This window comes from Aquarana catesbeiana, linkage group LG04 (assembly GCF_042186555.1).
Source record: "Aquarana catesbeiana isolate 2022-GZ linkage group LG04, ASM4218655v1, whole genome shotgun sequence".
NCBI lineage: Eukaryota > Metazoa > Chordata > Amphibia > Anura > Ranidae > Aquarana > Aquarana catesbeiana.
Window position 1 is genome coordinate 133,783,152 of NC_133327.1, and position 27,170 is coordinate 133,810,321.

At 40.5% G+C, this 27,170-nt stretch overlaps 1 protein-coding gene across 5 annotated transcripts in view; it reads right to left on the reverse strand.

Annotated features, from left to right (window-relative positions):
* SPHKAP (SPHK1 interactor, AKAP domain containing) overlaps window positions 1-27,170 on the reverse strand; it is a gene marked incomplete in the record, with an annotated part of 381,842 nt that overhangs the window by 248,249 nt on the left and 106,423 nt on the right. For 2 of the 5 annotated variants that reach the window (XM_073625688.1, XM_073625685.1), the window contains 3 exon segments: window positions 6,938-7,045; window positions 16,238-16,370; window positions 17,281-17,398. In XM_073625688.1, the coding sequence (XP_073481789.1) occupies window positions 6,938-7,045; window positions 16,238-16,370; window positions 17,281-17,330 (291 nt within the window). 5 annotated transcript variants of the gene reach the window in all.

Genomic DNA, 27,170 nt, shown 5'->3' on the forward strand with positions numbered 1-27,170 from the left:
ATGTGCAGGGGGTACAGTGGTGGGCAGATGTGAAAGGGGTTACAGTGGTGGGGCAGATGTGCAGGGGGTTACAGTGATGGGGCAGATGAGCAGGGGGATACAGTGGTGGGGCAGATGAGCAGGGGGATACAGTGGTGGGGGGACAGTGATCTGAAGTGTGGAGTTGCAGGAATTGGGGCAGATCTGAGGCGTGAGAGTGCAGGATGTTCATTTCTCACTACTCAAGTAGTTTACAACATTTACTTTATAAAAAATCCTTTTCGTGATTGAGAGTGTGAAGTTGACATTTTTTTGTTATAAAATCGGCACCCTCAATTTCTTTGAAAACATTTTTCGGCACAGTTGTATATCACAAGGTTAGACACGATAGTCCAATCCTTTGGCTCAACCAGTTGTTTCTTTAAAAGATGGAAACTTTTTATAAAGCGAACACTCTCAACTTTGGAAATCACACAACTAAGGACACCATTTCGGTACACGGACTGGTAACATAAAGGAACCCTCTCTAACTCTTTGAGTAGATTGAAACACCACCTATTCACCCCCCCCCTCGTTAATTCAGAAACAATTACATTTAAAAACTAATAGTTACAGTTTGAAATTAAAGAGACTCTATTTTGTATTTCTTTTTTTATGTGCAAACTAAATTAGACTTTGATTTTAATTTGATTGATTTTTTTTGTATTTTCTCGCTTATTTGATGTAATTTTTCATGTGGCTTTTATGAGCATCCTGCTATAAATGCCTTACTAAAGCAATCTTAATACCATGGTACATTACCTTAGTACATTATTCCTCCATGCTTTGAGACTAAGCAAAGTAATATCTCCAAAATCAGATATTATTTTGGTACCCAAACCTTTTGAAACGTTAAAAGGAACATATATTGGTGATTGTACCGTCAGATTGCTTGTTATAGCTTCTTCTTTGTATTGTTATTATATTTTATTCTATTTTCTGTTTGCTTATATTACTTTGTAATTTCTTGGAAAATAATAAAAATGACAATTCTAAAACAAAAAAAACAAAAAAAAGAAGTCCTAACAAAGTGTTAACAATTTAGAAATGGTCCTCCTGGGTTGTATGTTATTGAGGAATAGCTCGCTCTGTTTGAAACAAAAACTGACAGCTCCATGCTAGGTTAGTTCAGAAATCTCCCCCGCTGAGCTATTGTGTTCTGACAGGGGGACAGCCCCCCGCCAGAACACATTTTTTTTTGTTTGAAGAAGGGGGTGGCGGGATGCCCTCCTCCCCCGTCTCACGCGGAAAACCGCCCCCCCCCCCCCCCCCCCCCAAAAAAAAAATATTAAGCACCTACCGCCACTGGTCATAAGGACAGAAAAGTGGGAGACACAGACAGAGACAAAAACTTGAGTGGAGATCTAACTGTTCCTTACACTATCCAAAATAAAAACAACAGTTTAGGCTACATATACACACTAAATAGCAGAACATCCACTCATTTTGTTAAATAGCAGATCTTAAACACCCTTTGTAACACTCCCCAGCACATCATTTCATTCATATGATTCAGATTTTTTGTTCTTGCATGAACACTTGTGAATATGCAAAGTATACTTATGCAGTGTCTGTGGAGTAAAGTAGACCTATACAAGATTACTTATATCAGGCGTTCTAAACATTTTTACTCCGGAGGAACCTCTAAAATATTTTTCGGGTCTTAGGGAACCCTTACTTAACCAATTCATCAAGCCAATGGGAAAAATGCCTCCTACATTGGTGGTAAGCAGGAAGAATGAAACACTTATAGTCGTGGTCAGAATGCCACCTAAAAATTGTGTCATCCCGCTAGCTCTGACAAGTGGTGTTGGCCCCCCGGAACAAGGCGGACACCATCAAATGGGAGTTAAGCTCAAGTAACCCCTAGCAACCTCTGGAGGAACTTTGGGGTTCCATGGAATCCTGCTTGAGAATGGCAGCTCTATATGGTCAAACATACAGTATGTGGGTCCCCTCCAACTATTAAGTTTAGGTGTTTCCAGTGAATGGTACTGTTAATGCTAGAGCATGCAGAGATATTTTAGACAATTGTACACAGCCAACCTTCTGACAACAGTTTGGGCAATAACTGTACCCATGTGCACAAAGCCTAACCTCAACCCTATTGAAAACCTTTTATAATAATTGATATTAATTGGATTGCCAACTGTAAGCCAGGTCTTTTTGTCCAACAACAGAACCTGATCTCACAAATGCTCTTTTGACTGCATGGACACATATTTTCAGACATACATTGTGTGGGGGGCATTCAAATTAATGCTCATGTTTTTGCAAACAGATGTAAAAACATGCATAGGTGTGACTGTCAGGTAACTGCATACTTTTGGCCATATAGTACAAGACCAACCCCTGCCCTGACAACACTGATCAATAATCTACAGTTGGTTACATTGAGTATAAACAATACAGGAGTTTTTCCTCAATGGATGAGAGGGGAGGAGGTGGCAGGTCCTTTCTTCTGTTTCATATCTGATGTTGCTTGGAGTATATCTAGGGGGTGTTAGGAATATATATACTTGACCTGAATTGTACTACCTGAGGCTATCATCACCTGAACAAAGAGTATGTTGATCTTCTTGTTAAACCACATCTCTTTGGTGGTTATATAGGGGGATTGCCATCTTCTAGGTCAGGGGTCTCCAAACTTTCTAAGGAAAGGGACAGTTTACTGTCCTGAAAACTTTAGGGGGGGTCAGTGGGGGAATAGTGCCCCATTTTTGTTGTCAGTAGAAGGAATTATGCCTCATTGTTGGTGTCAGTGGAAGGAATAATGCCTCAGGGGCTGGATAAAAACATAGAAAGAGACACATCTGGCCCCGGGGCCACAGTTAGGAGAACACTGCTCTAGGTGGTGAAGCAGATACAAAGTGATCTTTCTCAAACATTGAATGAAGTTTGTTTTTAGTGGATGGATTGGTGCTTTTGGAGTTTTTTTTTATCCAATGGACTATATTGATTGCAGTGGACTGTATTGAATGCACTTTGTGCATAACATTGTATGTGGACAACAATTATTTAATGTTATTTTATTTTATTTGAAGTACTGTTATATATATTAAGTATTCTTTATGTATTATTGTCAGTTTATTTTGTTAACTGCTTTCCACCAGCATTTTGTAATTAAGGGTAGGGTGGGTTGTCAAAGAAAAATACCTTGTGTTTTAGTGCAAGAGCTGCTTTAATCAGCCCTATTTTATTCAAATAACTAAGTTTATAAACAATAGACATGGAATGCAAAGTAGTTCTACTTAAATATCACCTCCCCCAAACTTGCCAAATGTCAGTTATTTAAAATAACAATGTGGACTCTTCTGTAGTGTATGACAGGGCTGCTAATTAGACGCTAGGTATAGCCAGTTGTATGTCCAGGTAATCATTAGCGCTGCATGTCTGCAATCTGCTTGTAAAAGCATGGTGGTTTTTTTTTAGATTAAATTTTGCTCATGGTGGATTTTGGTACAATTTGCTTCATAGGGATCTGAGCCCACAGAATTTTCTACTTATCAGTAATTTCTTATAGAACTATTATTCCTTTGACAAAATAAGATGACATGTGACACAGTTACTTAGTAATGCTGTGACGGTAATTACAGAATTCAGAGGAATGCATTTCAATAATACATCACGATGGATAGAAAAATAGTATAAAACTATGGATGTCTAAAATAGTATAAAACCATATTGTACAATTTTAGTTTAAAGAGGCCTTTCTTAACCATGATACTGTGGAACACTAGGGTTCCTCTAGGGTTTCAAGGAGTAGTGAGAAGTGGCAGATTGATTTCTCACCTAATGGTGCCTGCAGGGCCGGGACAAGGGATGAGGGCAGAAAGGGTACTTGCTCTTGGTGCAGCTAGTGTAATGAATGGGAAAGGGGGACACCAGCAGATGTTGTGCCACTGCTGGCACCCGTAGCATTTGGTGTTTGCACTAGAAAGGATGTGCACTAGAAAGGGAATTTGGGGGAAGAGAGGATTTGTCCTGGGAGGGGGGGATTGGGGCTGGCAGAGGATTTCTCCTGGGGAGATCTGAAGGGGAAGAAGATTTGTACTAGAAAGGGATTGAGTGAGGCTGTGTGCATGTTGTGTAGAAGGGGATAGGATTTGTGCTGGGAGGGGAAATTATGGGGAGTAGGTAGATAATTTGTGCTGGGAGAGGGACTGGGGAAGGGGGTGGGGGGGGGTGGAGAGGATTTGTGCTGGGAGGCAGGATGGGGGAGAGGGTTTGCATTGGGATGGTGAATTGGGGGGATTTTAAGGGGAAAATGATTTATACTAGGAGGAGGGGGGGGGGGGGGGGTGATATTTGCTGGGAGAAAAGGAAGATTTATGCTGGAGGATTTGGGATGGAGAAGATTTCTGGTAGAAGAGGGGAAAGGATTTGTGCTGGGAGGCAAGAGGATTTGTTTACTGACTGCAGCACTCTGTGTGTGTTACATACTCCTGACCTTTGAACTCTCTGCATTATACACCTCAAACTCCTGCACTCTGTGTTATGTATTCCTAGAATGGCACTGACTGCAGCATTACGTACTCCTGATCCCTGTACTATGCGTTACAGACTATAAACACCACATTGGACATTACATACATCCCACCAAAGTGTTCATTGTCTGAGCAGTTGCTAGTTGCTATGTAGTTGATGGCTATTTTAATTAAATTCTTCTTTAAGCTAGACTCAGACATGTTAGCTCTCTGTTTGTTTCAGTGTTCACAAAAGCATATGCAATGGCAGTTTTTTTTCTTAATTATTGTGCTTAGGTTTATATGTGTCTGTGATACTCTTACTTGGGGGGTGTAGTTTGCCATCTTTGCCCTGGGCACTGGATGATCTTGTCCTGGCACTGGGTGCCTGCAGAGTGCATCCAAGTAATTTGGCAGAGCTAGTGGTATGGGAACAGAGGAGCCTCTCCTGTCATCTTTTAGGTAAGTTATCACTGATACCAATGATCTTTTTAGCTGTGGAAGAAGGTATTGTTACCACCAATGCAAGTCAGCAGTGAAAGCCTCTTTATCTTTCTGTTGATCACATTCCTTTACCAATGCACTTCCAATATCACATTATGTATCTACTGTATGTCTAACATGTATTTGTCTTATATTACACTTTTTTACTGTATTTTAGAGCTGCACGATTAATCGTTAGGAATCTAAATTGCGATCTTTTTCTCTTCCTGATCTTCAAAACAGCCTGTCACGATTCTTTAACAAGTGCAGAGAGTTCTCACAGCTAGGGGGGGAAAAAAATGGGCAGCCTGCCAAGTTTAATCACAGCACTCAGTAGAAACAAAGTACAGTATCTTTTCACTCTTTTATCAAAGTTTATCCATTTAAAGATCAAACCTTTTCTGACATTTGTTAATTACATGTAAAAATCATTGTTTTCTGCTAGAAAATTACTTGGAACACCCAAACATGATATTTTTTTTTTAGCAGAGACCCTATAGAATAAAATGGTGTTTGTTGCACAGATCATGAACAGATCATCTGACAGAACACCACAAGGATGTGGAAGCCAACAGCAGCTCCAAGGGGAAAGCTGATTGGCGACAGCGCCAAATTCAAATACTGGAGTAGGAATTGGCATATTAAAATGTCCCAATGTTTCAGTGCTCTAGTGGCACTCTGGAAGATGATCAAAAATGACACCACTCTTCAAATTGTAATAACTCCTTTGGTAAATGGTTGTCAAATAGCTTTCCTACTTTCTCAGGTAAATTGGAATATATCTCCCTGTTTAGCAGGATGTATTTTTTTTAAGTGCGCGCTTCTGTTATGAGGAAAGTTGCATCCTGCCAGTAACAAACTGCTAAGTAGTCCTGTGGATTACTTTTTACCAGGTCATCAGTATGCTAGACAAAGTGAGTATTAGCCTGGGGAGCGAGTAGTAGACTTCACCCCAAGCAAAACACCCCTGCCAACTACTAGCTTCAAGGGGGAGGGGAGTGTAGAAGATTTTTTACTCCATGAAAAAGTGGCATATCAATTAAATCATTCAATCAATTCTATCATTCAATTAAACACTCTGGAAACCCAAATTTAGGCCAGACTGCAGCTAATCCAATGCTGAAAAAGTCTGACTGGACCAAGTGAAGAAGAAATCAGAAACCTATTAGATAGACACTACTTCTCTGCTGAAGTCAGTACTGATACATTTCAAGGATACCACCTCACAGCAGAATTTAGTTTCTTGCTGCTGTGAATTGGTAGATTGGAAAACTTGGAAATTCATTGAGTAGAATCTCCACTCCTGCTTAAGTCAGTATTGACACAATTGAAGGACACCACCTCTGAGCAGAATTCACCTCCCTGTTGCAGTGAATTGGTGGGTTGGAAGACTGGTAAACCCAAAGATTAGTATCTCTACCTTTGCTGAAGTCAGTATTGACATGGACACTGTGTTAGAGCAGAATTTAGCTCCTTACTCCTGGGACTACAAATGCAGCACACACTTGGAATAAGAAATCCTCTGAGAGTCTAATTTATGACATATAGATATTCTGTCAGTTATTAAATGATGGTGACCTATGTCTTCGTTCTTTGTTCTCATTTAGAAAACAATCTTCCCTTATTTATGAAGCCATATTTTTCCGTTATAGATAATAGTTATAGCTAATGTAAATTCTGCACTTCTCAAACTGATTACTCGTGTTGTGCTGCCAGTCTCCAACTGTAATGAGATTAAATTCATCTTTGACTAGAGTTTACCGAGAGCAGAGATTGATGGCCTGAATATTGCCATTTTTTAAATGTACAATACATAAATGGGCAAGAAATGAACCAATGCTTCATTCATGGCAAACTGACAAATTGACAAAAAACCATTGCCTATATCACCATCTACATATCATTGCTGAGGGGCATTTCACATTCATGACATTTTCCTTCCAATAACTTTTCAACCATTTCTTACTTACAGATGTACAGTTGGAGTCCAGTCTATCTACCAGGCCAATCCTGCTCAGGTTCTTGGAATTTTGGAGCCAGTATTCTAAGGAATCTGCAGGTCGGGTGGGACAAACAACCTGTGAATGAACATAGACAGAACAAAAACTGAGCGTGTACAGTTAAACCTAATACATACTGGACACAATGGGGTTGGTTTACTACAACTGGGGAGTGCAAAATCTGGTGCAACTGTGCATGGTAGCCAATCAGCTTCTAACTTCAGCTTGTTCACTTAAGCTTTGACAAAAAATCCAGAAGATGATTGGTTTCAATGCAGAGCTGCATCAGATTTTGCACTCTCTGGTTTCAGTAAATCAACCCCAATATGTTAGCGCAAACAGAAAAATTAAATAAATTACAGTAGGTATTACTTGGAATATACTGTAGAATTCCATGTTGATGGGATATGTTACAGAAAAACACATACACACTGTATTACCTTTTTATAATGTAAAGGTCGCATGCCAAGAGTAAGTTGCATTCTTATGGTGATCGTCCCAGATACACTTCACAATTTAGGGGAATAAACAGGGAGGGGGAGGCGCTGACCTGAGTGTAGTATTAAAATGATGACTTTAATAGGATAAGATTAAAAACACTTACAAGATGATAGAAGATGCATGCTCGTCAAAGTAAAGTGCAGTCCACATGGCTCTGTGTGTCCCACCGCTATTCTGGATAGCTGAAAAGGATTGAGCAACTGGCTGGAATGAATCCCAGGGTTTCTCCAGGAGCAAAGGAACCAAGCAGCTCCACACAGACCAGCATGGACCGCGAAACAGGAAGTGATATCACCGGCGTCTGATTGGACCTAGGCAGGGCTGGAATCTTGTCAATCAGGGCTGCAGTGATGAAAGGCTACGCGCTCGGAGCTGACTGCTCCTTCTATTGGCCTAGTGCAGGAGAAGGGGAGGCTGGTTTTGGGAAAAAGAGGAATGGAAACGTGTGGATTATGGCTGCTGCCAGAGGGCGTGGGGTGATGGAAGCATTGGGAACAGTTAAATGATGGAGGCCCAGGCTAGATACAGGGATATACTGTATCTACAGAAGTTAGGAGAATCAGAAGGGTGAGGGGGATAATATGGGAGTGTTATTTATAAGAAGAGACATGCCCCAGCATCCTGGAGGTTTTATTAGCATGTGGGTGTAGAATTAGCAAGAGTTGGTGAGTGCATAATAAGGAGAGGATAGAAGTGAGGGTGATATATATAAGCTGTGGGGTGGAAAAGAGCGCTGAAGGAAAAAGAGTTTAAGCAGAGAGGACACAACAGTCAGAAGGACTAGTAAAGGGTGCATGTTGCAGGGAGGAAGGAGAACTGAATGGAGAAATAAGGTCAGCCTGTTTGGCATTTTGCAGAATAGATTGCTTTGTATTTTCGCATTGTACAATTGCTGAAGTGTAGAGCCTGAAGATAATATCATTTGTGAAAAGAATCACTTAGAGAAAGAATCACTTATGGGAAGAACCCCAGAAATGTTTTCCCCAGCAATGTGCCCCGAGCAATGTGCCCCCCCCCCCCAATAAAGGTTATTTAACTTTATAATGTGAAGGTTGGGGGGAGTTTGTTTACCTTGTTTGTTGGTTGTTTAGTGCACATTATTTCTTTGGACAGGCTTTCTGATAATAACAATGGTAAACCATTTCTGGGTAATGAATGTCAGCACAGCCACCTCTAGGATCAACCAGGGACACAGGAAATAAGGTGACAACGTGGGAGCACAACTGAGAAACAGTTGTCATCCCATAATATTAAGTGGCAAGATCCCTAGGTGTTTTCATAAGTGTATTTAAATTTTAGTAATTTTAGTAGAAAAATGTTATGTTATTTTAGAAAATACGCCACAAAAATAAAGCCATCCCGTCGTTCCCTTGCAAAAAACTCTTATTTTTGTGTAAATACATAAAGAAGTTGTTATTATTATTATTATTATTATTCACGATTTATATAGCGCCAACAGTTTAAGCAGTGCTTTACAATGTAGAGGGTGGACAGCACAATTACTGTACAGTTCAATACAGAAGGGACAGGAGGGCCCTGCTCATAGAGTTTACATTCTATAGGGAGGGGGTGGTGGTACAAAAGGTAATAGAGGAATGATTTGATGGGGTTGTTAGGTGGGTGTGAGATAGGCTTCCCTGAATAAGTGAGTTTTCAGGGATCTCCTAAAGGTGGACAGATTAGGGGCCAAATGGATATACCGTTATAAAGCTAATAGCAGATGAACATCCACACAGCAAAATGGCAAGGGTTTTAAATATTTGTATTTTGCCAGATAAATTCAGAGATGCAGGTAGCTGAAATTATACTCAATGCTAGCTTGACCTGACCCACTCCCGCATCTTGGGACACCCTATTAATCACTGGGGCCCCTCTTAAAATGAAAGGACTAATATAGAGGTTTTCAAGTTTTCAGATAACTTAGTGTGGACAGGAAATGTATAAATCAGTCTCTAAAGCATTTACATAATTTTGTGTGTTGTAGTCTGTTTTTTATTTTTTTTCTCTGGAAAGGGGGGGGGGGGGGGGGGGGTTGCGAGGTATTAAAAGATGCATTTGAAATGCATACTAGTCTGTTTGTTAAAGTTCTAATTCATCCAGTTCATAGTATAGCTAGTAGGGCAGTAGGTGGTCTTTTTGAACTTGTGGACTTTTTCTCTAATGCTGCAGACATCTTATCCAGGGATGCTTCTCCAGTTCTAATGAGTGTGGGGAACATACCTCAGTATTTATAGCCACACGCAACTCACATTCATCTGATGAATATGGGATGTTGATTGTCCAAGAGCAAGATGGGAGGTGTAAAAATCGATGTAAAACAATCTTTATTGCATACTTATATTGCTCCAGCTTGGAGCACTGTAAATATGCATATTTCATATTTTAGGGACTGCTGAGGAAACAGGCAATGAGTGCAACAGTTGAATGGGACTGTAGTGACCCACCCACACCAATAGATGGAAACTATTACAAGTCAAAGGTATGAGACACCACAGCAAAGAACACTGCCAAATGTTAAAAGAAATTGCCATTTATTTAAAGCCTATTGTACTAACTTGTATTGCTGGATCAAACTGTATGGAAGGAAGTTGTAATGCCATATGCTTATTCAGTAAATGGAGTTGCTGGTTAAGTGAATCGATTATTAATGTAGATGAGTGTATGGGAATGGGTAACAAAGTACATCTTGTGCTTCTGATTCATAGAGAGCATTGTGACGAAGGAAGGAGAAGCAGCAAGTTTGGGAAAGGAGGCTGCAGTGACCAGTAATGGAGGCTCTGTGTGGGTGGATTGCTGGCTGTATGGTCTAACCGTCTCAGCGGCAGGGACCCCAGGTTGGGGCCCGCTGTGTAGCAGAGCTTTCCTAGGGACTGGGCCTGGACCACAAGTGTTCAAGGCCTCGCAAATTAAAACTCCATTTCCAATAAAGTTGATAATCTGTGTAAAATCTCCATTAAAAACAATGCAATGATTTGCAAATCTCATAAACCCATATTTTTTCACAATAGAAAATAGAAAACATATCAAATGTTTAAACTGAGAAAATTTACCATGTTAAGAGAAAAATAAGGTAATTTTGAAATTGATGGCAGCCACGCGTCTCAAATGTTTACCACTTTGTAGCATCCCCTCTTCTTTTAACAACACTCTGTAAACATCTGGGAACCAGTTGTTGGAATTTTGGGAGAGGAATGTTGTTCTATTCTTGCCTGATACAGGATTCTAACTGCTCAACAGTCCTGGCTCTTCTTTGTAACAATTTTCATTTTACGTGTTCCAAATATTTTCAATTTTTGAAAGGTCTGGACTGCAGGAAGGCCAGTTAAGAACCTGGACTCGTACTATGAAGCCATGCTGTTGTCATAGATGCAGCATACAATTTAACATTGTCCTGCTGGAATATGCAAGGCTTTCTATGAAAAAGACATTGTTTGGATGGGAGCATTGATGGTGCCTTTCCAGGTGTGTAAGCTGCCCATTCCATATGCACTAATGCACCTGCATATCAACTGGTGGAGGAAAATGTGTTTTTAACACTATTTTCCTTAAAATGCACCGGTACGTAGTCAGTGCTGTCACTGGCAGGTGGAACGATGATATTCATCCAGTATAGGACCTGGTGCAATGCTTAGTCCTCAGGCCATTTGGGGTGCTAACCCACACATGAAAGTGGATCTCACTTGACTAAATAACTGAGTGAGTGTAATTCGCCACCGTGACCAACAATTATTTTTTTTGAGATGCAGGGTAAACATACGCATTTTTTCTTCATATACTGCTCTTGAAATATACAGGTTGCAACAGGTTTACTTTTAACTGTGCCACTCAAATTAAATATATATTTATTAGAAAACAGGATCAAAACTAAAAAGGGACAGATCCCTTCAGTGCAAGGAGATGGGGGTGGGGGTAGTAGGAGCCAAATGGCTCATGCATCTGGCTTAATCAAGTGATATATCTGAAAACACAGCAGAAAATGAGAGAACCAGCAGCTCTAACAAAGTGATGATCTATAATCCAAAAGGTTAATTGGTGAGAGACCACTCAATGGCACATTTATAATATTAGAAAAATAAATAAGCATGTATTCCATTCCAAATGAGATCTCTATATACTCAGACACGAAGCCTTGGCTAATTGAATTACCCAGCCTAATTATGGGTTATTAAAAAGAAAACAAGCTGTGGATGGATGTTGCAGAGTGGATGCTCACAGAAGGCATTGAGAATTCACAGTGCAGATCAGCTTTGTGAAATGAGCAGTGCTGAGAGGGCAGACAGTGGGCTGTTACCATACATTCAGGGGTAGTACATCAAGTATGGAGGCGAGTGAGTCATCAGAACGATGCTAAAGATTTATGAGAGTAACCTGTTATTTGGTGATTTCATAGCACACAATGTACAGAGCAATTAAAGTAAACAATATGATATTTATGCATAACGGGACTGGCATTCTTTTGCATCTTGTTCTAACATAGGTTTGTATATTTTTTTTAGGAGCAGGCTAAGAATTTCAAACTCAATTGTACACTTTCTATACAGTCATGGCAATACAGGTTTTTATTTTCTATTCTTTTGGAAAATCTGCTACATGACTATGGCTGCTAGTGCATGTATAAATAAAAAATATTCCTCACTAAAGGGGGACATTTATAAAAAATGAGCAGAGCTATTAGTCCTGTGAAACTGCATGTACATTTGTTCTATGTGAATAGGACTAAATTGAATCTTAGTTATAATGTGATTTGGGAAAATACAGCACTATGGTCACTAGATTGAACTGAGGAGCTGTCAGGTCACCTTGAGGCTAGGTGACAGATGCACTCTGTAGGAGTCAGAAGTGCACCGCTAGGTAGTGGGCCCTAGGACTGACTGCTGTGGATTGAACCCTGGGAGGTTCAGGAAGCAGGTCTACTGGATCACGGACACAGATCCCACTGGGAGCTGGAGCATAGATTCCCCAGGGCATGGAGTCTAAGAGCCAGCAGGTGTTCACCAGAGCCTTTAGTGGTAAGGATGGACTGCGCTGCAGTCTGGCTCCAGGTCGCGGCCCCCAGGGTCTCACAGCTCACGCTCACGGTAGACTACAGGAGAAGAGGAAGGAAGCAGCAGGCTGGAACAACAAGGAAAGTAAGGGACAAGCCAAGGTCGGGGCCACAAGCAGACAAGGACAACAGAGTTCACGCCAAGGTTCAGGGTCACAGGCAAACAGGGATGGTCGGGGACACTCCAAAGCTCAGGGTCACGAGCAGACAGGAATAGTTAAGAACAGGCCAAAGTCGGTAACTGGAATCAGATGTAGGAAACACAGCAAGTACACACGAAAGCTAACACACAATGGTTGATCAGCACTGCTGGCTTGCAGTGCACAGGTTAATATAGGGTTCCCTGATAGGGCCTGGGGTGGAGCCATGCTTAGAGGAGACGTTACAAAAGCAGTCAGGTGAGGGTCAGCTGGTCTCTAGAGATGAACACATGGAGACAGGTAAGCTGACTGACAAACTCTATTGCATAACCATGACAGGAGCATACCTTTGTCCTTTATAGACATGTGCAAAATGGAAAAATTGGTTTTGTTTAGTTTTAGAAAAATTCGTTATGTTACTAATTTAGTTTTGTTGATTCGTTTCGAAATTTGTTTTGTTTTGTTTATGTAGCACCCTCTAGTTAGGTAGTAGCTACAGTGTGGATTTTTCTACCAGAGTAGGAAAATTTAGGCAGGACTAGCTGGTGGCTAGGCTTGTTTGTTTTCATTCTGGATTGGGAGTGGCTCAAGGCAGGGCTGGGTGACTCACAGGTAGCATCACTGTCACCTCCCTCTTCTTTCTAGAAGGTACTAGAAAGAGAGGAGAGGAGAGGTGGAGCTGCCTGGGTATGTTAAGGAGCCTGGACAGATCCCCAACTTGGATTGGCAGGGGGCAGGCCTCCTTAAATACCCAGGTTCAGCCCAGTTGGAGGAGGAGTTGTCAGGTGAAAGAGCTGGAGTGAGGGAGTGTGGAGGCTGTCGGGGGGCCCACGGGGAGCTCCCCAGTCTGGGGAGGGTGACCCTGGGCAGGGGCTTGGGTGCATCCAGGAGGAGAGAAGAGATCCTGGAGGAGAGGCACATGAGAGAGCAAGGAGAGGACAGCGGGAGAGAACACTGCTAAGAGACTCCAGGGAGGACAACTGGTCGCAGCCAGGAGGGCTGGTGAGTGGAGCACAGTCAGGAGGAAATTGGGGAGATTGCAGTTTGAGATGGGTGCAGAACCAGAAGAGAGGACTGTGGAAAGGGAAGTAGAGAGAGGTTATTGCAGTCATGTTGGCTGGCAGGGCCTGAAGAGAGCTATCGGGGATTGGTAGCTGACAGTTAGCACCTGAACTATTTCTACACCACTGCCCGCAAAAGGTAGTTCACTGAGGCCAGGCTGAATAAGTATCAGGCCTAACCATGCAGTGCTAGCTAGTCTGGAGGAGTAATAGTCTGCAGCATAGGAAGTGCTGGAGGAGTAAGGGATAAGAGGTCTTAAGCAAGAGTTTGTGCTGGAGAGAAGACTGGAGTGTATATACTGGAATGTATAAGCGAGTTACACTGAATGTTCCTGGGCATCCCATAATTTCCCATTTCCCATACAAGTTCAATCCCCTCAATAAAAAACAAAAAAAAAACAAAGCTTATGGACTGTTCTATGTCTCTGAGTGTCTGAGAGATGGATCCTGGGCTGGGCAGGGTGACAGGTGAACTGCTACATTCAGTAACCCCTACAGGGCATGGCTACATTTAATTTTGTTTTGCTTGTTAATTTTTAATGAATTTAAAATTTTTGGAATCGGTCAAAAAGTGATCGACCGATTCAAAGTCTGTGTGAAGAATAGCTGGTTGTTATGGAGTGGGCCGAGAAGCACTGGTATGTATTTTAGGGGGAACCCCACAACAAAATGTAAAAAAAAGAACAGCGTGGGGTCCCCCCAAAATTCATACCAGACCCTTATCTGAGCATGCAGTCCGGCAGGCCAGGAAAGGGGAGGGGGTGAGTGAGCGCCCCCCCTCCCCTTCCTTTCCCTTCCATACCAGGCCACATGTCTTCAGTTTCAAACAAACAATTTCAAAGGACAAATAGCTCTGAAAATTGTTATATTTGTTATATTAGGAAGATTTCTTTCTATACAACAAATCTCAAGTTCTTACATAAATGAGAGAAACAATCCAGGAATTAATTTAGTGATCTGAAATCTCCAAAAGGACAAGTTTACTTTTAGTGAACTTGTTCTTTTTTTTTTTTTATCCCCCCCCCCCCACTGTCAATCACCACCCCCCTGGGTGCAGCCTGTCAGGTTAATCATTTATTTTGCTCACTGTTTCAGTGGTCTTCAGAGGCCCTGCCCTTTCTGCAAAAATGCCCCCCCGCTGACACATCTCCTTAGACACTGCCCCAATTCTTCCCTTTAGATGAGTCATATTCCACAGGACAACTGAAATACGACCCACCCATAAGAATGAATGGGGCAACAGCTGTCATGTGCACTAAGAAGAGGAGTTAAGGAAAGTGAACTTGTCATTTAAAGGGGTTTGCTATTTTACCTGTAGATAAATCTGATTCATCTTAAAAATTTAAACAGAAAAGGTCTACATGCTGTATAATTTACATTTTACCTTTCTCCTTTTTGGGCTTGTGCACACTAGCCTAGCACTATAGACTAAGAATATTCGATCAGGCGTGGAGATAATGAGGGAAACTTTTGCACGGTGTACAGTCAATGGAGATTCCTGTGCAAATGGCTGAGGAAATAGGTGTTTGGCCAAGCAAACCTTCAGCTGTGGTGTAAAGTGAAACAGTATGCTCAGAAGTCCTGGTTATTAGGGACCTGGGACACGCCAATGTCCTAACAACCTCATCCCTGCCTGGTACTCTCAGCTGTCAACCAAGGTGAATGTAAACAAAGTGACAAAAACAAATGGCCTGGGGTCACCCCCAAAATTCATACCAGGCCCTTAAAGTCTGGTATGAATTTTAAGGGGGATGCCATGAAAAACAAGGAAGGAAAAAAAAGAAATGTCATGTGGCCCCCATATTTTTAGAAAAAAAAAAAAAAAAGAATGGGAAAAAATGCGTGGTTCCCCCATCCCAAAAATCCATACCATACCCTTATAGCTGGCCCAGAAATAGGGGTCCCAATACCCATACCAGACCACATGCGCTCAACATGGAGGAGGGTACCTGTACCTTGCCAGGGGGGACTCCCCTGGAAAAGTACTTTGTCCCCATGTTGATGAGGCCAAGTTTCTTTTTCCCATAACCCTGGCCTAGCAGTTGGGGGGTCTCCGGGTGGGAGGCTTATTGGAATTTGGAACCCTCTTTGAAATAAAGGGCGCCCCTACATACTGGGCCACCCCCTACATGAATGAGTGAGGGATCAACAGTCTGTCAACAGTAAACACATGCCCAGCTTAAAAGCCACTGGCTTGCTGGTGTGTTTATTCCCATGAGCCTCCTGTCCACAGTTCTGCACAATCACCAGGCCAGGGTTCTGGAGAAGAAGCCCTTGTCCCCATGTTGATGAGAACAAGGTGCTTTGCTAGGGATGTCTTCCCTGACAAAGGCTCCCCTTCATATTGTAGGCATGTGGCCTAGTATGGCTGGGTGGTGGGGGGGCACATGCTTACCTTCGTTCTCTTTTCGGGCCAGCCAGGCTGCATGCTTAAATAACAATCTGGTATGATTTATAAGAGGGACCCCATGTTTTTTTTTATTTCTTATTGGTTCTTTTATTGGATATCCTGTAAAATACATACCAGACCTGAAGGGTTTGTATGATTTTTTTTTATTTTTCGGGCGACATCTTTTTTTTTTTCATTATCCCTTTGTTTACATTCGCCTGTCATCCAGGAATCCCGGAAAAAAGCCAATTCATACTTGTCTGTTATCCTGCAGTAAAACACATTAATTTTGGTGCATAAAATGCATTTACAGTAAAAACCCCTTTCCTACGTGGCTGGTGTACTTCTGTAGACACAATCAAACCTATGTATGTGCATTATCACCTGCCTTGTAATCTATGTACACACTTATGCAAATTGGATGTAGATTTCTCCGCATCCAATTTGCATGACAGGAGATTGTGACCGGCTCTCAATGGAGCCTGTTCACACATCTCCGGGGCGGCTGCGGAGCGAATTGCAGAGGAGTCCTGTGCATCTTTGGTTCCATTTCAGGTCCAAATTCAAGCAAAAATTTGGGCCCGAACGCATCCATTTTAAGTGTGAATTCAGCCTAAAACTCAGTACACATGTACCGAAAGTTGACCAGTTCAGCAGGAACTGTGACCTACTTTTATTTGCTCCAGTTTGGTTTGTTAAATATAGATTTGAAAGCATTTTGTTATATCAGACAAGTGCAAAAACATACCAGTTAATCCTGCCAGAAATGTTGTCACATTATAAATTCCTTTGCACTCTGCCTGTGCTGCACTGTTATTAGGTACAGTATATTGTTTCCATCCATGTCAGAGGACTACAGAATATCCCTCCGCCTTATTATGGAGGAAAGGGAGTGGTGTTGTGTTGTCCTATACTACGATGATAACACTTCCCCTGCATAGATACAGTACAGTGATTTGTATCCCCATGACAAAAATTGTGTAACTGGCAATATCACCAGATAAGAATAAAGGAAATAAAGACTCAAAAAGAAAACAATTGCCACAATATCAACGACCTGGTAAGCTGCAACATAACCATTTTTTGTGTTTGGGATTAGATATGCCTTAAACTATTAATTAACAATGACAGTCACGATATGTAAATCAAAACAGTTTAAAGTTATATTTGAGATTTACCTTCTTGCATGCAGTGATTGAACTGCCCAGGTTACTGGTGGAAGTGTCATTCATGCTGCTGCCTCCACTGCCGCCATACTTGTCAAAGGGTCTATACACGGTTGCCATATCACAGCTGCTAGAATCAAAGACAGGATAAAGTTTCAATTAACCAGTATGACATTCTCCAGCTGTGCAGAATATGAAAATACAAAAATCATTCCCAGAAACAGCTGGTCACTGAAAACAAGCACAAATTACTTTCTCATTACTTGGTGTATGCACTTTAATAGGCCGACACCTGCCTCCCGTATATTCTGAAAAGTAGGCATGTGACTGATCTTAAAGCACAACTCTAATCTTAAATGAAAGACACGAGTAACAAACATAATAAAATGGGACTTTTCAGACATGCAAACGCAAATACATTATCTTTGGTAAAAATTCCCATTCTTTTCATTGTTACCATATTAAAGTGGTCTAATTTTTTTTGTTTTTGTTTTACCTTAATGTATTCCTGCACTCCACTATCTGTCCCCCCACTCATCCCTAAACACTTACCTGGCTCCTCTCACCAATCTAGCACTGTCCCGGCTACAGCAATGCCCTCTTCACTTCCTGATCTCACAGGAAACACTGAGAGCAGGGGAGCCATAGGCCCCTGCTGTTGTCAAACTCCTGTGAAGAGGCAGCAGGGGCATGGCTTGCTGACACCATGTGTGTCTATGGATCCGGTGCCCCCTTAGCATTCGGCTTGGTAAGGGGGCACCTGGAGGAAGAAGGGGGGGGCCGTCTGCCAAAGAGGAGGCAAGGGACAGTTCGGCATAATATTGTTGCACAAAGCAGGGAAGTATAACCTCTTTTTTTTAATTTTGTTCAAGAAAAATTACCTTTTAGTTTCGCTTTAACATTAAAACAACTCATTTATAAAATTACTGGCTGTTATATTTTTCTGTCATATTAACATCCTCAACTATGACTCCATATGCCCAGATCAATCAAAATGTAATTACAGATGTTGTGACAAAAAGCTTTCTAGATTCTTGTGTGGTAATAGCCCAACATCTTTGAAAATACTTTGTCATAGGCTGGAGGTAGGTTCTGTATGCGGAAAAACACATAAAATAACAAATGTATCTACATACAATGGTATTATATACTCCATACATGCTGAGAAAGCTCACTTACAGGGTGAATGACAAAAGATACTGATACTTATCAGCCATAGAAGTACTTTAAAACCACATTCCTGATAGTGCAGACATTAGATCTTTTAATATAACCCATTAACAAGTTTGTCTCAGTTTAACGTCTGACTATTGATTCTAACCTTAAGTAGTAATAAGACTTTCAATTAGCTGGAGACGTCCAAAGGGGGTGACTGCATAGGAACATCGTGCTTAGAATGCATACTGTAAAGGGGCTCTCTCCAAACATGGGCTCTGTGGAGAAAAAAGTAAGAGCCCAAGTGGACTATGGAGTGATCCTTGGATTTCTACTAGGAAAAAATTAGCAAGTAAGCTGGCTCTCACATGTTACCAACAGTGGAAAAGTGGAGGGACAATAATTATGCGGTGCTTAATTCACTACACAATAACATTTGCCATAGCCATCAATATTTTCGTTTATTTAAATCATTTTTGGTTCTCCCTGCATAAAAGATATGGCAAAGAACAATTGTTATACGATAGTGAATTGATCCTTTTGGAGGGGTCTATCTGCTGGACAGGCCTGTCTGTATGACCCAACCCTTCCATTCATCTGCTATTTTGAGAGATCACTTCAGAAACATTATAAAGCTGGATCTACACCTTAGCACACTAAATTGTAGTAAATATAGCTTACATAACAGCTTGCTACCATTGCTAAATCCACCTAAAAGCAAAACGATAATTATACAATGACACCCATTGACCACAGAGGAGTCTAAAAGGGACTAATTCGACTCAAAAAGAAAACTTTGACTTGAAATGTGTACAAAATCTAGTAACACTTTACATTTTTTAAGGTGGTGTTGTGCATTTTAAGTATAGCTTTGCATCTATATGCAACAACTAGAAGAAAAGTAAGAGAATTATATAGATGTAGGTGGTGTTGAAAAGCCATTCACATAAGGTATTATTCAGTTTGAACTACATTTGTGCATCTGGGTCATGCCACTCTGAGCCGTTTTACAATGTAGATGAATGCTCCAGGTCACTCTGACCTTCAACAGAGATATGATGTACATATTCTGCAAACCTGACTTTAAGAAGCCTTTGACTCATCCTACCATCTTAATGAATATAAATATATCCCTGATAGTAGAAAATAGGTAAAGGGGGCGGGGGGTGAAGTTGTTGTACTGCCTGCATCTTTGATAGGGAACAGGGGGCCTGAAATTAATTTTATTTCTTCTGATGCATCTAGTAACTCCCAAACAGGGAAGTTGTCCTTACCAAACCAACAATGTGCTGACTCTATGCAATTGTGACACTTAAAGGAGACCAACAGGAACACAGGTATGCAAGTCTTTGTTTATTATATACCATGTTCTCTTCAATTATGTATAAAACATTGAAAGAAGGAAATGCAATCCTATTGCATTCTAGAGATCTCCAATCAGCAGGGAGCATAAGCTTTCCTGATGGGAAGGCTCTAGCTTTGACAAGCTAAGGAGTGTGGCAAACAATTGCAGATAAACAGCAAGGGTCCTTCTCTACAGCATGCTGGCAGAAGACTACTCAAGATGTGCTGCTTTATAAAAGCAATTTACAGTAGGAACTTGCACATTTGTTTTGATGTACCTATAACTGATTTTACCCAATTGTTCAGTTTGGCTTTAATTTTGACCAGAATGTACCTGTAAAATCAAACTGTGGTTAAATTTCCATTTGCCATTCCAATTCCTCTCTTCTGTAATCTTGTCACTTACAAGAACATTTTGAAAGTGGATATTATTTGCAACATCATCTCTGGGTGCTGCCTTGCGAGTGAATACCTTTGTCCTGAGCATGGGCTAATGGCATCATCGATTTGTTCCTGTTAAACAATTGCCTGGGCCTGCGGGGGATTCACTTAGTTGATCAGCCATTAATAGATTTCCTATCTAAAAAGGAGAATTATTTAACGTATGTCCTCAATCAATATTCAATTTGAGGGAACATTCTACTAGAAAAGCTTATTTCAATGGACAAGAGACAAATCCTTTCACTGGATGTTTTTAAGCCTTAGCCTTATAATTTGTTGTCCTTCAATAACACAATCAGTTATTTTATACATTTACATTTTGCCTATTTGTTCCTGATGTTTGCTATCTTTTGGTTTTATTTATCTTGTTCTATATTGTCTGTGACTTTATAACATCCTCTAGAGAGGTACACATTGTTACAGCATATGCACTCTCTTTTCTCCTGAGCTATGATCGTTTACATGGTAATGAGATAGCCATGACTTCATCTTGCCCCTGAGCTTTACAGAATGTTCATATTTCTGTGGATGCAGAAATTCTGTGCATTCATCCTTAAAGCTGAATTCAATGCAGATATAAAGAAATCAATTAATACAGTTTTGATTTCATTAATTATAATTAAATAGAACCAGAATTTATACGTGAATCTGTCTGGTGATGCACAGCAGCACTCTCATGGGGACAGGTAGGGGCAACACGCTGAATCAAATAGGGCTCTACAACTATACACAGTGCTGTCAATCACAAGAAAAAAAATTGGTTAACAAAAGAAAAGAAACAATAAATATAACCCCATCAGTGTGCTGCTTCTCCTTCATTGTTGAATTACAGGATGGGAACAGGTTCATGAGGAAGCTATATCGCTTAAAGGACAACTAAAGCTTTGCATAGTTCTTCTTTAAAGGTACTTTCTGTAGCCCCCCAGAACCCCACCAAAGTTTTGTACTCCCCTGTCCATGCTGCTCTCAGATCCGTACTGTGGTCCATGGTAAATTGCACAGCTGCCACTTCAAGCTACTTCACTTCTTCTGTACATACGCAGAAATATCCCATTTATTCCTTTAGAGAGGACTGTCTATTATGTGTCCCAATGATAGACGGCCTATTTATAGGAATTATTGCAATTTTTCTCTGCATGTACAGAAGAAGCAAGGTACCAGTGGGGAAAACAACAAATAATTATACATCAACATGTAACATAACTGCTGGGCAGCCTAAACACCATGTACTGTACAAAGAAGTAATGCAGAAGGCAACCTAATTCACTTGCAGAGGAATAGGGCAGAGGGTTCATTACTAGGTTTACCTAAATGGCATTTGTAGGTCAGAGTTAGAGGGGGCAGCACCAAACCCTAAATTGTCAAATTGTGATCAGATTTTTCTTATTTTGATTTACTCTCCTGCATCTGGGCGAACTGCAGGGGGTAAAGCGGGTGTTAAAAGATCACTAAATCCAAAAACAAAAACTTTATATATTGCAGCTTACGGTCCTTAGATGTGCTGGCTGCATTCGTTTTTTTTCAAGCTAAGAACATTTACAGCAAATACTCAAAGTACATGTTGATCCTACCAGAAATGCAGTGTCCTTGTCATATCCTGTGAGCTGCACAGAAGAATATCTTCTTTCATAGCTATCTTCTGTAAACTACCAATTGCCCCCATGTAATAAAGTTGACACATTTGGAGTCCATATCAGGAGCAGATCAGCCTAGGGTGTAAAACATTGCTTCCTCCATAGATAAAGTGGAAGAGTGGCGTAGCCAAAAAGAAAAAAAAAAGTGTGTTTTATCAGGTGAAAATAAAAGAAAAAGAGGAAGAATAAGGAAAACTAAAACAGCCACCACACTAAGGACTAGTAAAATGCAATATTATTTTTGGTTTCGGGTTTAGATACACATTAGGAGCAGTCATGGCGCTAGCCATAGTTAAGGAAATTAACCTTCCTTTTTCTTGTTTGTCTGTACCACAGAAAAGTCGTTTTTCATGTAAAGCAGACAACATGCTGTACCCCAAATAGTGCATTCTAGTGTTAGTTTTTACTAAAACATATTGCATGATACAAGAGACTTTTACAAATGGTAGACATCATTTTTGTCTGCCTAGGGTAGCATGGTGTCTAAACATCACTCTGGTCAATGGATAAAAGAAAACGATCCACTGGTTATTGTGAAGAGTGCTTTTAAAATGTGTATTCATCCCTGCTTGTTGCCAAGATGGCATTCTGTTTATGGCGTGTAGCTCAGGCACAAGTCCACCAGTTTCCAGCTGTCTTTTTCCTAGGGCACATTTGAAAGTAGGAGAAAGAATGTGACCGGTTGCTAAAAATGACACTGTTTTTTTTCCCTTTGTTTTTATTGCCCACCTTAGCTATAAGGACCCATTTACAAAATACATTGTGTATCCTACTGGGAACACTGCCAGGGAGCAACCCTAAACATTTTTTGTGTTCATCTGTGGATGCCTACAGGTAGTGGTTGCTCTATGATCATGTACAAAAGAGTGTTGGAGGGTAATTACACAACGTTTTGAATAGTACACACTTAAAGCAACCATATTTTGTTTTTTATTTGAATATGGGACAATGATGACTAGCTTCTATGGGTTACTGAACTTTGCACCATATAGTTAATAAGCACAGAACAGTCAATGTGTGAAGGCTACTTGACGTTGCTCAAAAAATTACCCTTCACTGCGCCAGTAAAAAATCCATCAACAGCTACTTATATCTGTGACCTTTACATACAATTAGATTTCAGGACTTATGGTCTAACAATAATGAAGTTAAAGAACAGTTGTTTAAAAGAGTGTGAAAATTGAATTTATTAAAAAGTAATTAAAACACAAAGTGCTAGTTAAAAGGGAAGACTGGAATCATTTAACTGTTGGAGACCAAAGACTATGGCAGGATGCACCCAACCTCTTTGAAAGCTAATTTTCCAATTTTCAATCCCACCAAGCTTTGATCAGTATTTATTAAAGTGACATGAAGATACAAATAGGAGTAAACCCACCAATTGTGATAGAGTATGGACATGTTGGTTAAACAGAGAACATACCATTTCTGATTAACAGCACCTACCTTATGGCTAGCCAATGTCGGCATATACTCCCTTATCCCATGGGCAAAGGGACACCTACAGAGGCCAAAGAATTCACAGACTTCTACCTAAGGACTGTGCTTGAACCTGCACCAGAACATTGGCAAGGCTTTATTTATTGTCAAACTGATTAATGATGTGCAAGGGTGCAACATTGGAATATTCATTATGTTTAGCTCCTGATGTGTAACGTAACCATGAGCAGCTTGTAATGGGAAACTGTTACAGTTGGTTTGTCTGTGTTTTACAGATTTTAATTGTTTCTTGTAAATGTCTTTATATAATATTATATTTAATATATATATATATATATATATATATATATATATATATATATATATATATATATATATATATTAAAAACAAATAGACAAATCTAAAAAGTGACATTAAGAGATTAACAGCTGTCATTGCAAGCCTCTTTCTGAAAATTCTAAAGGCCTATATCTGACTTGAGTAACTTTTATAGTCACAGTCCTGGAACAAGCATTCTGTCAAAAAGTGCCACAAAAAGGGCAAAACTGCTTATTTCTATACTCATTTTGGATTGACTTTACTGAAGTTAAAACATCAGTTTGACAACCAGAGAACCACTTTTGTTAAAGGAAATTTCAGCAATGGCAGCTTCAATTACCTCTCATTATAGTGAACCTTTAAAAAAGTGCCTGTACAAAACATCATGCTTTTCTAATGACAATCAATGGAAAGCTAGGTATCAAGTCTGCATTTGCACAGGCCTAAAGCCTGGCTCCAGACTGTTTTTATTCTGTCTTAGGTAGAGAAGTTAAGAGTTAAAGCCTCTGTCGTGTTTTTATTGCCATATGTGTCCCTATTGGTGGGATTTCCTGTACTTTTAGTCACAACTGCAAATTATGGGCAATGTCAACAAAAAGGGTTAGCTTTTCTGACTGTTTTATTGCTCTCCATGTCAGTGATAACTGCGGGTCCCATATTCTGTGCAGGCATCAGAAAGACAGGAAAAACAAGAAAAGGGGGTCAGACAGAATTAAAAACCTGACAGAATGTTAACTCTTTCCCACACTATCCAAAATGGGAAAAAAATTGCTGAAATTAATCTTTTAGCATGTCCTCGTCAATACTCATCAATAGGTTGCCCTAGCATTACACTGTGGAATGGGATTTGCCAAAATTCAGATGCTTGGTTGGCGTAGGAGTCCAATTGCCGCATAGAAGGGCTCTATATTATTCGAGAGAGTGGAGCTATTTCATCTAAAAAAAAAATTTTTGCTGCACTCTATTTTTTTAAATGTCTGTTGGAAAAAAAAAGCAAAATAATGAGGCTAATGAGGGATTGTTTTCTGGCAGGTCCAGGTCTAGGATAGTTGAGAGGAGGCAAGAACAGATCTAGGTTTTATAGCCCACTCCACACTTAACCACATCTTGCCTGGCCTATTGCAAAATGATGCGCAGGCGTTGGTTTAATTGTTGTGACTGGACATCATATGACGTCCTTCACAACATGCTGCTTGTGCGCACCCCCGGGGGCATGCAGCACGGCGATCGGTGGTGTGGTGTGTCGCTCACAGTGTAACTAGTAAGTGCCGGTTATTGGCATTCTTCTACTTGTGCTGACAGCGTGTGAGTAGAGGAGAGGAGATAAGCGGATTTCCTGACAAGGGTGATCTTGATGATTATCAGTGCAGCCCCATCAGGGATGCCAGCCAGTGCCCACCAGTAATGCCCACCAGTAGTGCCTATCAGTGCTGCCTTTCAGTGCCCATCAGTGATCTATCAGTGCCACATATCAGTGCTGCATATCAGATTCACCTATTAGTGCCCATCAGTGCTGCATATCAATGCCCCTCAGTGCTGCATATTAGTGCCTCCTCATCAGTGAAGGAGAAAATGTACTTATTTACAAAATTTTGAAACAGAAACAAATAAACCATTCTTTTTTTTCAAAATGTTTTGTCTTTTTTCATTAGCAAAAAATAAAAAAACTCAGTGGTGATTAAATACCACCAAAAGAAAGCTCTATCTGTCTCAAAAAAATGATAAAAATTTTGTTGGCCTGGGCAGGAAGGGGGTAAAAGTGCTCGGTATTGAAGTGGTTAAAAAACAGCAACATAAACCCTTTCCTTTTGTCTCTGATATATTTGCCAAAATGGAGACGTATCCCTATTTTTATCACAATTTCACGGAAATAAACTCAATTTCACTCATTCCTGTTCTTAAATAAATTCAGTTTTCTTGGACCATTAACCAGCTATTCTGGAATGCAACATCTGTGGTCATCAGCTAAACCAAGAAAGTACTGAAAAGTCCATCCATCAAGTGAACATTTTTTTTTGCGTGTGGATGCTAACATTATTCTGACTGCCCTGTGTCCATGCAACTATCTGTCAAAGAAACACTGTAATTGACTAATAAATACAGAAATTCCAGGTGGAAGGATATCCTACCACTGAGCACAAATTGTTGCACCCCCCCCCCCCCACAGCTCTCACTGGTTTCTCTTGCTAACCTGAAGGTCACTACTACAGTTGTGCTCATAAGTTTACATACCCTGGCAGAATTTATGATTTCTTGGCCATTTTTCAGAGAATATGAATGATAACACAAAAACTTTTCTTTCACTCATGCTTAGTGTTTGGCTGAAGCCGTTTATTATCAATCAACTGTGTTTACTCTTTTTAAATCATAATGAGAACAGAAACTACCAAAATGAACTGATCAAAAGTTTACATACCCCAGTTCTTAATGTATTGCTCTCTTTAACATAAATGACAGCTTAAAGTCTTTTGTGGTACTTGTGGATGAGGCTCTTTATCTTCTCAGATGGTAAAGCTGCCCATTGCTCTTGGCAGAAAGCCTCCAGTTCCTGTAAATTCTTGGGCTGTCTTGCATGAACTGCACGTTTGCGATCTCCCCAGAGTGGCTTAATGATATTGAGGTCAGGAGACTGAGATGGCCACTCCAGAACCTTCACTTTGTTCTGCTGTAGCCAATGACAGGTCAACTTGGCCTTATGTTTTGGATCATTGTCAGGCTGGAATGTCCAAGTACGTCCCATGCGCAGCTTCCTGGCTGATGAATGCAAATGTTCCTCCAGTATTTTTTGATAACATACTGCATTCATTTTGCTAACAATTTTGACCAAATTTCCTGTGCCTTTGTAGCTCACACATCCCCAAAACATCAGCGATCCACCTCCGTACCTTTCATCATAGGCCTTGTTGACTCCTCTTCAAATGTAGCGTTTATGGTTGTGGCCAAAAAGCTCAATTTTGGTCTCATCACTCCAAAATGACTTTGTGCCAGAAGGTTTGAGGCTTGTCTCTGTGCTGTTTGGCGTATTGTAAGCGGGATACTTTGTGGCATTTGCATAGTAATGACTTTCTTCTGGTGACTTGACCATGCAGCCCATCTTTATTCAAGTGCCTCCATATTGTGCATCTTGAAACAGCCACACCACATGTTTTCAGAGAGTCCTGTATTTCACGTGAAGTTATTTGTGCATTTTTCTTTGCATCCCGAACAATTTTCCTGGCAGTTGTGGCTAAAATTTTAGTTGGTCTACCTGACCGTGGTTTGGTTTCAACAGAACCCCTCATTTTCCACTTCTTGATTAGTTTGAACAATGCTGATTGGCATTCTCAATTTCTTGGATATTTTTTTATATCCCTCTCCTGTTTTATACAGTTCAACTACCTTTTACCACAGATCCTTTGACAATTCTTTTGCTTTTCCCATGACTCAGAATCCAGAAATGTCAGTGCAGCACTGGATGAAAGATGCAAGGCTCTGTCAGGAGTCCAGAAAGTCATTGACCTATTATATACACACACTAATTACAAGCAAACAGATCATAGTTGAGGATGGTTACCTTTTATTAGCCATTC